We start from the raw sequence: 13,996 nt of genomic DNA, 5'->3' as shown, positions 1-13,996 counted from the left end.
CCCCAAAATTACATTTAAACCGTTGGAATACCTTATGCCAGAAAAAGTGTGTTGACCAGTGAATTATTAGCTAAGCGTTCCATGGTCTCGGAGGTGCACGGTGGCAAACAACCCCATGCAGAGCCTTGACCTCGGAATCCTTCGAGAACAAGGCTATCCGAACATCTCAGAGTCGACAAGGATCATCAGTTCCTGTCGATATGTCGGGGCGAAGCCACTCAACAGCCTTGTAGATCGGCAGTAGCAGCAGCAGCAGCATGTCATAGTCCACTCGAAACTTGACTGGTAGCCAGTGCGAGAGACAATGTAGCTGGTGTGTGTATGTACAGGTGGTCTTCGACTTACGAACACCGCGCTGATTTTATAAATATACCATTGACTTAAAACGCGAAACTCTCATTTGCAAATTGAACCGCGAGACTATTTTCGCTCGGCTGAGCCGATCCTCCACGAGATGTGAAGAGTCAGCCTTCCCGCTGGGAGTGAGCGCTTGCGTGTGTGTGTGTTGGGGGCATTTAAATACAATACATTACTGTGTTCCGACTTACGAACCGCTCGACTTACGAACGGGCAACATGAACTCATTTTGTTCGTAAGTCGGAGACGTTTAACTTCTTTCGCGCCGTACGTAGCCAACCATGCGAATCGGAGGCGCGAGGGGGGTAGGACAACACAACTAAAATTGAAAAAGACTACGTGTGTGCTCACGGAACGGTGCGAGTGTAAGGACTTTCTGTAGCAGCCGGAGTCGGTGACGGCACCACCTCTAATAGATTCGTAACCCTCTCTGTACCTTCTCCTCCTCTTCAATTTGCAGCCCATCCCGCCTGACCAGGAGCTGCTGGTGTGGTACAGTTTCTCGCACAACACCTTCCTGGGCATCCCCGGAGTGCCCGGCATCGAAGACGAACAACGCAAGAAGCACAAAGATGGTGAGACGCAAGGGGGAACATCGCGGATAAGAGACACGCGGACACCGCAGACACGCATGCAGACGCATTGAGACGCAGCTACGGAGACATGGGGAGACATGGACTCACAGACACAGACGCACAGAGACACAGATACAGACACACAGAGACACAGACACAGACACACAGAGACACAGAGACAGACACAGAGACAGACACATTGACGCAGAGACGGACACACAGAGACAAAGATACAAAGATCCCCCAGCCTTAACAGACTGTAGGGGCAAGTGCTGTTAGCGAGCACCTATGAAGGCCGGAACGGTACACGAGGGGGTGGGTGGCCAGCATCACGCCCGACCGCCTTTGTCTCCCCAGTGGCAATGTTTACACACCTCACCAGGTACTCATTTGAGGCTGAATCGACCTAGGGGAGGCCTAGGACCGGTTCAGATAATCGTCACTGGTGTTGGCCGTGAGCGGGAATCGAACTCGTGTCGCTGGGTTCATAGCGCAGCATGCTAACCGCTGCACTAACACAGAGACACACGCGCAGAGACAGACACGGAGACACAGATACAGACACACAGACGCAGAGACACAGACACGGAGACACAGACACAGAGACAGACACACAGAGACAGAGACACAGACACACAGAGACACAGACACGGAGACACAGAAACGCAGAGACAAGCTGGTTAGGATTTTATTTCGATTTAAAGCTTTCGTGACTGCAGGGATTCATCTTCTTGGTTCTTTCGGTAAAGTTACGTACAAGGGAAATAATAAAATAATAAAACATAGAATAAAATTCTCACGGCTGCTTGTGTTGTGGCCGAAACGTCGTGAGAATTTTATTATGTTTTATTTTTATTATTTAGTTATTTCCCTTCTACGTGACTTTACCGAAAGAACCAAGAAAACATAGCAAACTTAGAAATGTAATGCAATACCACCCAGAGAGTCGGCTAACACAACAGTCAACATCCTACCTGGTCGATTAACGTTCTTCCAAAGAATGCTACATTTGAGAGAGAGACAAAACACAGACACGGAGACACAGACAGACACACAAGTAGAGAGATCGATTAGTTGTACGAGTGAGCTGGTGACGAGTTGTTTAGCGGTAGGGTTAGTAGTTGTTGTGTTTGGTTGGCTAGTAATGGTTAGGGGTAAGGTTAGGATCAGTGGCAGGGTGAATACTAAGGGTTGGTGGCCTATTTAAATATAACATTCCTACCTGCAACTTTAAAATAATTCTAGCTCACAGAACTGCACTCTCGTGTGAGAGAGACATCGTGGAAGTCGTAGCCGAGCTGTGGAGCCACGAGAAGAGAGTCGTCTGCTCTCTTCTGGGTTCGCATCTTCCGCGGAACTTTTCGCGTGGCCCAAACCCGAAGTGAAACCCCCTTTCACCTTCCAAATCTACCCCGGCTCATCAAACCCGCTCTGGATCTTCCTATAGAGTGGTGGTGGTGGTGGGTGGGTGGGTGAGTGGTGGTGGCGGTGGTAGTGGGGGCAGAGATATTTAACTCAAGTTTTGGGTTCGTCCCGGCCTATAATTAAACGTTGTTTTGTGTTCCTCTCTAAGCTGAAGCAATTAATCTGATTTCTCGCGAGCGGCAGACAGCCAGCGTTACCTTTGTTGCCGGGCGAGTAAACAGCCGAGGGCAGTTGGGAATCTCCCGAGTTGATCGTATCCAGCAGTAGCATTTGTTTAAGCAATTGAAGAAGAAGAAACATAAGAAGGCTAAACACAATCCCTGGACCGGAGTCGATCTTCCGGGCCTCATCGGCAGAGTCGAACAATATCGCCACGTGAGAGAATCCCCTCTCGACGGCGGAGGATAGGGGGGGGGGGGTCGAGACGTGTCTCGTTGTCCTTCCCCCGTTACCTCGGATTAGCACGGTTGGCTACGGTACGGTGCGAAAGAAGTTCAACGTACACACACGTACGTACCACAACAACAACAACAACTGAGCAGTGGTGTGCAACACGTGACTTTGCGTGGCAGCTGCCGCTGGGCACTGTGGGTACCGGTGATGGATGAGTGCCGTGGGCGAAGAGCGTGGCTCAATTTCCACTCCTGACTCGACGGCCAAAGAAACAGAAATGGAATATTCATGACCGTCTGTCAACGCGTCTATTTGTATCTCCGTCCGTCCATCTGTCTGTCGATCCGTCTGCCTGTCCATCTATCAGTCTCTCTGTCTGTCTCCCTGTCTGCTTGCTCATCGATCTCCCCCTCCGTCGATCTGTTTGCATGTCACTCCGTCGATTATATCTCCCTGTCCGTGTCTCCATCCATCCATCCGTCCGTCCGTCCGCCAGTCTGTCTGCTGGTCCGACTGTCTGCCTGTCCGTCCATCTCTCCATATGTTCTTGTATCCGTCTGCCAATAATATCACATGACCCGTGACTTCACATCACACGACCCGTGACTTCATATCTATCCCGATCCACCCCCCCCGACCCCAACAGACGAACTCCAACTTCTCGACTGCCAAGGTGTCGGCGTCGGAGGTGGTGGCGGCGGTGGTGGCGGCGGCTTCATCATCAGCAGCAGCGCCAGCAGCAGCAGCATCAGCCTCAGCAGCAGCAGCAGCAACAGCAGCAACCTCGGCGGCGGTGGCGGCGGCGGTGGCGGGGGCAGCAAACTGCGCTGCGTCATCTGCCACCGCGGATTCAACTCGCGCAGCAACCTGCGCTCGCACATGCGCATCCACACGCTGGACAAGCCCTTCGCCTGCCGCTTCTGCAGCCGCCGCTTCAGCCAGTCGTCGACGCTGCGCAACCACGTGCGCCTGCACACGGGCGAGCGCCCCTACAAGTGCCACGTGTGCCAGAGCGCCTACTCGCAGCTCGCCGGCCTGCGCGCCCACCAGAAGTCCGCGAGGCACAGGCCCGCGGCCCTCTCGGCCGCCGCGGCGGCAGCGGCGGCGGCCGCGGCGGCCGCGGCGTTGGTCGGCGGCGGTGGCGGCGGCGGCGTCGGCGGCGGCGTTGTGCCGGCATCCCATAATCAGAATCATCATCATCATCAGCAGCAGCAGCAGCATCATCAGCAGCAGCAGCAGCAGCATCATCAGCAGCATCTTCATCAGCAGCAGCAGCAGCATCAGCGGCCACACGCGCTTCCCGCGGGCTGCATCCCGATTGCCGCTGGGTCGATTCACGGCCACATGCCGGCCTTAGCGCTGTGACGAGATTGGCGCTGCCGGGGTGTTTGTCCGTGACTCTCCGCGATTCTGCCCGACTCTCTGTGACTCCTCTCTCCTTCACGGCTGTCCGGCGTGACTTTCTCCATCCTACGTCTCTCCCTCCCAGTCTCTCTCGTCTCCACCTCTATTGTGATGACTCTCGTCCAAATCGATCTGGGGTCTCTGCCTGACTCTATACACCTCTCCAGGAACCCAACAGTCTATTCATCTATTAATCGCTTGTAATTTAACCCGGGGAAGAGCCCATTGAGCTGCGTAGTTCTTTTTCAGAAGCGACCTGGCCACAAATGATAGCGCAAGGGAGTGGCTTATCACGTGGAAATGTTTAGCTGCCAAATACTCTGAACACGTGATGTTGATTTTAAATGTAGAGGGACAAAAGCGGAGGACCCGGTGAAAAATCCACGCGACCATGGGGAGAGAGACACACAAACACAAAATGTACAGCAGGCGTTAGGGTCGAGATGGAACCCACGACCTCCTGTATACCAGGCGAGGTAGTTAACATCTCCTAGCCACCGTGATGATGATGAGAGAGAGAGAGACTCGCAACCTCCAAATATGCAGCAGGCGTCAGGGTCGAGATGGAACCCACGACCTCCTGTATACCAGGCGAGGTAGTTAACATATCCTAGCCACCGTGATGATGATGAGAGAGAGAGACACGCAAACTCCAAATATACAGCAGGCGTCAGGGTCGTGATTGTACCCATGACCTCCTGTATACCAGGCGAGGTAGTTAACATCTCCCAGCCACCATCTCTCCTGATCTGGCCCGAGTCAGGCGCTCATGAATCCATCAGCCCACCGGACATGGATAAAGCTACTGGACATCTGTGAAGTAGAGCTCCACAGTATACATCCGGTATAAATACAGATCCTCATTCTAATCAGCTAAACTTCTGGGTTGGTTTTCACTTCCACGGGAATCATCGGCAGCAAGAGACCCATCCAATCCACGTGATGGGTTCCATTCAGCATGAATCTGTCGTAGAGTCCAGATCCGCCCACCGTTTGGTAGCGCTGAGCTGGGTTTTGAGATAGGAGGTTGTCCCGAGCGGACACTGAACCAGTGGTGGACATTCCACATTACCGTGACGAGACGCAGTCCATCCATGCATTTCGACTGGTGACCACTGTTTCCTGGCTTGGGGAGGCTTTCATCCAGCAGTTGATTGATCATGGCTGATGATGATGCTACTGCTGATGATGATGCTACTGCTGATGCTGATGGTACATATACTGGGGGAAATGCAGCTGTGGAGGCTTCGTGCCATCCCAGCCTTACAGACGGGCTAATGCCCCAGCTGCAGGCCGGGGTTGCTGCCGTTCACCTCGAGACGCACAGGGACAGCTGCCATCGGGGGGGGGGGGGTCCCCTAGGCGACAACTACGGCAGGGCATTGGAATCGTTGAGGTGGAGGAGGTGGAGGTTGTGGAGGTTGGTGGAGGTTGTGGAGGTGGTGGAGGTGGTGGAGGTGGTGGAGGTTGGTGGAGGTGGTGGAGGTGGTGGAGGTTGATGGAGTTGGTGGAGGTGGTGGAGGTGGTGGAGGTTGATGGAGGTTGTGGAGGTTGGTGGAGGTGGTGGAGGTTGTGGAGGTTGTGGAGGTTGTGGAGGTTGGTGGAGGTTGTGGAGGTTGGTGAATGTGGTGGAGGTTGTGGAGGTTGTGGAGGTGGTGGAGGTTGTGGAGGTTGTGGAGGTGGTGGAGGTGGTGGAGGTTGTGGAGGTGGTGGAGGTGGTGGAGGTGGTGGAGGTTGGTGGAGGTGGTGGAGGTTGGTGGAGGTGGTGGGGGAGGTGGTGGGGGAGGTGGTGGAAGTTGTGGTGGAGGTGGTGGAGGTGGTGGAGGTTGTGGAGGTTGGTGAAGGTGGTGGAGGTTGTGGAGGTTGTGGAGGTGGTGGAGGTGGTGGAGGTTGGTGAAGGTGGTGGAGGTTGTGGAGGTGGTGGAGGTTGTGGAGGTTGTGGAGGTGGTGGAGGTGGTGGAGGTGGTGGAGGTTGATGGAGCTGATGGAGGTTGGTGGAGGTGGTGGGGGAGGTGGTGGGGGAGGTGGTGGAAGTTGTGGTGGAGGTGGTGGAGGTGGTGGAGGTTGTAGTGGAGGTGTACGTATGGCTCTGGCGTGCGAATACAAAACCCAGAATCCTTACAGAATCCCGAGATCGCTCCTGGAGAGTTGATACATGTCATCGATAGCAACGCTACGTCTGTGTGTGTGTTGGAATGGCTGTTAATGATCCGTTACGCATCACCGAATGTCACCGAGTCCCAAGGCTCGCGTTCAAGACACGTTCTGCCGTCCGTTGGAAAAACTGTTGGAAAATCATTTTTTTCTCGTTTTGTTAAAAAAAAATATTGTCGAGCGAGCGAGCGGCGTCGTCGGTCGATTTTTTTTTATTTTCCGCGTGTTCAGTTGCGACGGCAGGTTCGGGGACGGAGGGAGGGCGGGCGGGCGAGGGGGGGAATTGCGGAGTTGTTCCTGCCACAACAGTCGCGTGCACGGGATGGGCCTAGGGACCCACTTGCTCTACTGCCACCTGCTCGCGCCAACTCCCACAGCTCAGCGAGTCCGGACTTTCGCAGCACGCGGTTGTGATCTTCCCGTGATCCGTCAACCCGCGAGACGACACGCCTCGATAGAACGATACCACGACCCGATTCTCCAGATTCGAGATGACGCCACTTTTTCCCCCCCACACTTCCTCCGCCCCGTGTGTTGTGAAGCAAAAGTTTGGGGGGGTGGAGGGGGAGTGCGTCTTATAATCCGACCAGATTTGTGCAACTTTTCATCTCCAGCCGGGGCACGCGTCTTTCGTTGCGGTCTTCCTCTCAGGTGCGTCACCCCGTGTCTGTTCGTTGCTGCACTCGTTTCGCCGGCTCTGCCTGCTTCGACGATAACGTCGCTGTCCGCGCGAGGCGAGACGCGCTCGAGGCGACGTTCATCGGGGAAGAAACGCGCTCGATTGGGAGCCGGTGTCGTGGCGCTCGCCGTGTCAACGCGGGCATCGGTTGTGGAACACGTGGGCATCGGTTGTGGAACACGTGGGCATCGCTTGTGGAACACGTGGGCATCGCTTGTGGAACACGTGGGCATCGCTTGTGGAACACGTGCGCATCGCTTGTGGAACACGTGGGCATCGCTTGTGGAACACGTGGGCATCGCTTGTGGAACACGTGGGCATCGCTTGTGGAACACGTGGGCATCGCTTGTGGAACACGTGGGCATCGCTTGTGGAACACGTGGGCATCGCTTGTGGAACACGTGGGCATCGCTTGTGGAACACGTGGGCATCGCTTGTGGAACACGTGGGCATCGCTTGTGGAACACGTGGGCATCGCTTGTGGAACACGTGGGCCCCGCGGGCTCTGCAATCGACCCCGCGGCTTCGTTTCGCACGGCCGAAATCTTGCCCTGTTGTGGCCACGGCGGTTTATCAGACGCGAGTCGAGATCCGATATAATTTTATTTTTAATTGTTGCTGCGAATTAATTAATCGTGATCTGTAGCGCCTCCTCCGCCGCCCCGCCCCTCCTCCAAGGTTTCTTAAACTCCAGTTTTTTGCGGCCGTAGTATGATCCGCTTAACACGGCTTTTTTTATTTTTAAAAAAGGTCTCCGTTCAGATGTAAATTGAGTTGTTACGCGCGACACGCGCCCGATGCTTGTTAAACTCGTCCCACGGGCAGAGAGCTGATTCAAATTGATGGAGAACGCGTGTGTGTGTGTGTGCATGTGTGTACGTGTGTGTCCCTAGTGACGTAACGCCTATTCAAATCGATATCCTCTCAACCTTTGAGTCAGCGTTCTTCGTGGGACATGGGACGCGTTTAACAATCACCAGACATGTGCAGAACTAATTCAAAATATCGCAATTCAAAATTGGTGCTGCCCAGCCCCGCCTCCACGGCGAGACGTGTTTAGCAATCATCAGGCAAGTGCGGCGCGCATCATGAAACTACTTAACTGGCATTTGAAAGCGAGAGGGATCGGTTAAACTTGCAGAGACGGGGACTGGTGATGGGTCTTGGGGCTAACTGGAGTGCTGGAGTCACCCTTGCCTGTAGTCTGTGTGGGATACTCGTGCTAGCACATATACAGTACACGGTGTAAATAATAACGATGATGATGATGATGCTGATGATTATTCCTGTTACAATTATTACCATCACCTGTATACCTCAACACGTAAACAACCTCTCCCTGTCTCCATCGCTCTGGCTCCATAGGTACGCGTTGGAGCTTTCGGAGAGAGAGGAGATAAGATAAATATTCCCTGTACATTTATATGTATATGTATTTATATAAACACGGTATTTTGCAATAAAAAACATTGTAATAAAACTTGCGGTCTTTGTTTACATTAGTTCTTTGTCCTGCCGATTATCGCGGTTGGCTGCGTACGGTGCGAAAGAAGTTCAACATGCATCTCATTTCTAGATTTGAAGCTTTCGTGACTGCAAGGATTCATATTCTCAGGTTTTTTGGTAAAGTCACGTAGGTAAAAAATTAAAATTAATAAAAGTAAAATAAAAAATAAAATAAAAATCACGACGTTTCGGAGGCAACACAAGCTTCCGTCTTTATTTTTTACTTTTATTAATTTTAATTTTTTACCTACGTGACTTTACCGAAAAACCCTAAGAATATGCATATCATTGATTTTTTTCAATTATCATCAAAGGATGCTGGATGGACGATGACCAATAATACTGCAGTAGTAGCAATACTAATAATAACGGGCTTGTCAGCCAGAGAGGCAAGCAGCTTGAAGAGGCGAGTTTTCAAGACAGACTTCAACATATCTGGCGACTCTGGATCTCGTCCGATTTCAAGTTTTTCAAGTTCCATGTATTTGGTGTAGCCCTGTGAGCCATGCGGCTCTTAAGTCGGGTGCAACAGCAACAAACAAAGATGAACACAGAACATCTTCTTAAAGTGACGACACGTAACAGAAACATCCTGGAATAAACCAGCAAATATTCCAAAAAAAAATTATTAAAACGCTGTGTGCAAAAATCCCAATGTGGTGCAAGTTAACAAAACAAAACAAAAGACAATTTAGATTAACCATGTGTTTTAGAATCACCAAAATAAAGCTATAAACAATGTAACAACAGTAATCATAGGGAGTGTGATTCAAGTTTAACAATAAACGATATACATAACACGAACGACCAAACTTGCAGTCATAGCTAGCAGCATGACACTCCCAGTGTATGATGAGTGAGTGAATCAGTGTGTGATGTGTGAGTGAGTGTATGATGTGTGAGTGAGTCAGCGTGTGATGAGTGAGTCAGTGTATGATGAGTCAGTGTATGATGTGTGAGTGAGTCAGTGGTAGTGTGAGTGAGTTTATGATGTGTGAGTCAGTGTATGATGTGTGAGTGAGTCAGTGTATTATGTGTGAGTCAGTGTATGATGTGTGAGTGAGTCAGCGTGTAATGTGTGAGTGAGTGTATGATGTGTGAGTGAGTGTATGATGAGTGAGTCAGTGTATGATGTGTGAGTGAGTGTATGATGTGTGAGTGAGTCAGTGTATGATGTGTGAGTGAGTGTATGGTGTGTGAGTGAGTCAGTGTATGATGTGTGAGTGAATCAGTGTATGATGTGTGAGTGAGTCAGTGGTAGTGTGAGTGAGTGAGTGTATGATGTGAGTCAGCGTATGATGAGTGAGTGAATCAGCGTGTGATGTGTGAGTGAGTGTATGATGTGTGAGTGAGTTAGTGTATGATGTGTGAGTGAATCAGTGTATGATGTGTGAGTGAGTCAGTGTATGATGTGAGTGAGTCAGTGTATGATGTGTGAGTGAGTCAGTGTATGATGTGTGAGTGAGTCAGTGTATGATGTGAGTGAGTCAGTGTATGATGTGTGAGTGAGTCAGCGTGTGATGAGTGAGTCAGTGTATGATGTGTAATGAGTCAGTGTATGATGTGTGAGTGAATCAGTGTATGATGTGTGAGTGAGTGTATGATGTTTGAATGAGTGTATGATGTGTGAGTCAGCGTATGATGAGTGAGTCAGTGTATGATGTGTGAGTGAGTCAGTGGTAGTGTGAGTGAGTGTATGATGTGTGAGTGAGTCAGTGGTAGTGTGAGTGAGTGTATTATGTGTGAGTGAGTCAGTGGTAGTGTGAGTGAGCGTATGATGTGTGAGTGAGTGTATGATGTGTGAGTGAGTCAGTGGTAGTGTGAGTGAGCGTCTGATGTGTGAGTGAGTGTATTATGTGTGAGTGAGTCAGTGGTAGTGTGAGTGAGCGTATGATGAGTGAGTGAGCGTATGATGAGTGAGTGAGTGTATGATGTGTGAGTGAGTCAGTGGTAGTGTGAGTGAGCGTCTGATGTGTGAGTGAGTCAGCGTGTGATGAGTGAGTGAGTCAGTGTATGATGTGTGAGTGAGTGAGCGTATGATGAGTGAGTCAGTGTATGATGTGTGAGTGAGTGTATGATGTGTGAGTGAGTCAGTGTATGATGTGTGAGTGAGTCAGTGTATGATGTGTGAGTTAGTGTATGATGTGTGAGTGAGTCAGTGGTAGTGTGAGTCAGTGGTAGTGTGAGTCAGCGTATGATGTGTGAATGAGTCAGTTTATCATGTGTGAGTCAGCGGTAGTGTGAGTCAGTTTATGATGTGTGAGTGAGTCAGCGTGTGATGAGTGAGTCAGCGTATGATGAGTGAGTCAGTGTATGATGTGTGAGTAAGTCAGTGTCGGCCCCCTCTGCAAAGGTCGTGCGTTCCACAGCTGCACTGGCAAAAAGCCCGACCAGCCGTGCAGGAACAGAGAGGAGCTTTGAACCCTCGGAGTGCTGAGAAAAATCGGCGACCTCGTGGACCTCGTTGGAGAGTCAACGCGGAATCGGTTCCCGTGAAATATCGCGGGGTTGCAGTACTTAATATTGGTGTGGCTAGGTGGAGTGTGGAATCGCATGGCTGTGAGAGGTGGCAGCCTTCATCTCCAGCAGTGGATTGATCATGGCTGCTGATGATGATGGTGACGGTAGTGATAACGTGCGGTTTCGGAAACACGGACATCTAAAATTAAGATGCGATTCCAAATAAAACGTTCATCGACTGACACCTCCAGCCGGTAGGAATCGATGAATCGTGCTACTCGATAATCTACTAATCCGAGCTATCGTTGCCCGGCTCGAGCTGCCGGAATAGTTTCGCTGTTGGGCACAACTTTGGTCTGTGTGGTTGGGTGGGTGGGTGTGTAGGTGCATAACAACCTCTTACTCCAAATAACGCAAATTTCTCGGTCTCCGACGCACATTACAAGCGTCGCGTCTTTTAAATTGCTCTGTCCAACGCGCGGCTGGGATTGTTACAATCGGCGATACATACTAGAATAAATCATGCCCTGGCCATTGTAATCGTTGGGAAGACAATTTTGTGGATCATTTCACATATTAATTCACTCCGGGACCACACCTGGCCCTGCTCGTTCGACCTGACAAGCCGGACGGGTTCGGGCCACGCGGTTGGATTCCGGGCTCGTCGCTCGCTCCTCTGCACAAGTGAAACGGCGCCGGAGATAAGATGTGAGTTGGGAATTGTGTGTGTGTGTGCGAACTCAATGCATCATTATCATCATCATCGGTCATTATCTGTACACTGTTGGATGAAGGCCTCCCCAAGCCTTTGCCATCTCTCTCTCGCTCTCTCTCATTAATAGGCTCTCTCGATGTAACTATATCCGCCTGTAATATTCTTGCAACACACGGGCCAAAGTCATCTCCAAGCTAAAGCTAAACTCAACAATGTATTTCATTTTTGATTTTACCAGGCCAGGGCCCACTGAGTTGCGTAGCTCTTTTTTTCAGGAGCCTCATGGCCGCAAATAATAACTGAATGAAGTTGGCTTATCACTTGGAAATGTATAGCAGCCAAATACTCCAAACGCACTTTGATTCTAAAATTGGAGGGGAAAACCATGGAAGTCCAATTTACCATTGAAGTCCAGTTTACCATGGAAGTCCAGTTTACCATGGAAGTCCAGTTTACCATGGAAGTCCAGTTTACCATGGAAGTCCAGTTTACCATGGAAGTCGAGTTTACCATGGAAGTCCAGTTTACCATGGATGTCCAGTTTACCATGGAAGTCCAGTTTACCATGGAAGTCCAGTTTACCATGGAAGTCCAGTTTACCATGGAAGTCGAGTTTACCATGGATGTCCAGTTTACCATGGATAGTCCAGTTTACCATGGAAGTCCAGTTTACCATGGAAGTCCAGTTTACCATGGAAGTCCAGTTTACCATGGAAGTCCAGTTTACCATGGAAGTCCAGTTTACCATGGAAGTCCAGTTTACCATGGAAGTCCAGTTTACCATGGAAGTCCAGTTTACCATGGAAGTCCAGTTTACCATGGAAGTCCAGTTACCATGGAAGTCCAGTTTACCATGGAAGTCCAGTTTACCATGGAAGTCCAGTTTACCATGGAAGTCCAGTTTACCATGGAAGTCCAGTTTACCATGGAATGTCCAGTTTACCATGGAATGTCCAGTTTACCATGGAAGTCCGAGTTACCATGGAAGTCCAGTTTACCATGGAAGTCCAGTTTACCATGGAAGTCCAGTTTACCATGGAAGTCCAGTTTACCATGGAAGTCGAGTTTACCATGGATGTCCAGTTTACCATGGATGTCCAGTTTACCATGGAAGTCCAGTTTACCATGGAAGTCCAGTTTACCATGGAAGTCGAGTTTACCATGGATGTCCAGTTTACCATGGATGTCCAGTTTACCATTGAAGTCCAGTTTACCATGGAAGTCCAGTTTACCATGGAAGTCCAGTTTACCATGGAAGTCCAGTTTACCATGGAAGTCCAGTTTACCATGGAAGTCGAGTTTACCATGGATGTCCAGTTTACCATGGAAGTCCAGTTTACCATGGAAGTCCAGTTTACCATGGAAGTCCAGTTTACCATGGAAGTCCAGTTTACCATGGAAGTCCAGTTTACCATGGAAGTCCAGTTTACCATGGAAGTCCAGTTTACCATGGAAGTCCAGTTTACCATGGAAGTCCAGTTTACCATGGAAGTCCAGTTTACCATGGATGTCCAGTTTACCATGGAAGTCCAGTTTACCATGGAAGTCCAGTTTACCATGGAAGTCCAGTTTACCATGGAAGTCGAGTTTACCATGGATGTCCAGTTTACCATGGAAGTCCAGTTTACCATGGAAGTCCAGTTTACCATGGAAGTCCAGTTTACCATGGAAGTCCAGTTTACCATGGAAGTCGAGTTTACCATGGATGTCCAGTTTACCATGGATGTAGAGTTTATTGGAGGTAAGGGTCTACATCCTGCGGCTCCAGAACCGAATGCGGACTGTGGTGTAGACTAATCGGTTTCAAAGTCTATACTCTGAGAGCAAGTTTTGTTTGCATGCTCTCACCGCAAGTACTGAGTGTGGTGAATTGCAGACTTTGATTGCTTGTAAAAGGTTTCTATTTTGTGTCTGAACATCTCAGCATCCTCCTGTTTTTATTGCCAGAGAAGAGTACACACCTATAATCATAATAATTATTTATCATACGAGCACTGCTTCGTGACGTTATTTATTGAGGACCCACCGGCTCGCATTCAACAGGTGGCATTGCGGATCTTGAATCTTTTTGTTGGTTTTTATTGAACTCCAATAACCTGAGTTTAAAACGCAGTAGGTTTTCGCGATCAATATTATCCATAATAGAGGGGTTTTTTGGGGTTAGATCGCGTAAAGATGTATTTAAATCCGCTACCGCCGGACACAGCCGAATTAGTAAGGGTTGTCACGTAAACAAAAGTGCCAATTCGTTACTAGTTCAGCACACCGGTTGTGTGTTAAGAGAGTACAACTCACAACATTTACAATTCGAGTACAGGGACTCCTCTA

At 49.9% G+C, this 13,996-nt stretch overlaps 1 protein-coding gene across 2 annotated transcripts in view; it reads left to right on the top strand.

Moving 5' to 3' along the window:
• PRDM12 (PR/SET domain 12) overlaps positions 1-13,996 on the top strand; it is a 144,166-nt gene that overhangs the window by 15,970 nt on the left and 114,200 nt on the right. Inside the window, exons 4-5 of one of the 2 annotated variants that reach the window (XR_009756609.1) lie at positions 818-932; positions 3,397-4,630. Coding sequence is in view for 1 of the 2 variants with exons in the window: in XM_061571667.1 (XP_061427651.1) it covers positions 818-932; positions 3,397-4,115 (834 nt within the window). In the remaining variant the exon portion in view is untranslated. Of the gene's footprint in view, positions 1-817; positions 933-3,396; positions 5,532-13,996 lie in introns of those variants that run through there. The other variant, XM_061571667.1, reaches the window with a different exon arrangement.

Source organism: Lethenteron reissneri, chromosome 48, assembly GCF_015708825.2.
Source record: "Lethenteron reissneri isolate LAM-NWPU_2019-01 chromosome 48, ASM1570882v1, whole genome shotgun sequence".
NCBI classification, from domain to species: Eukaryota; Metazoa; Chordata; class Hyperoartia; order Petromyzontiformes; family Petromyzontidae; genus Lethenteron; species Lethenteron reissneri.
The sequence above is the reverse complement of the archived record's forward strand: the minus strand, read 5'-3'. Positions and strand labels throughout refer to the sequence as shown.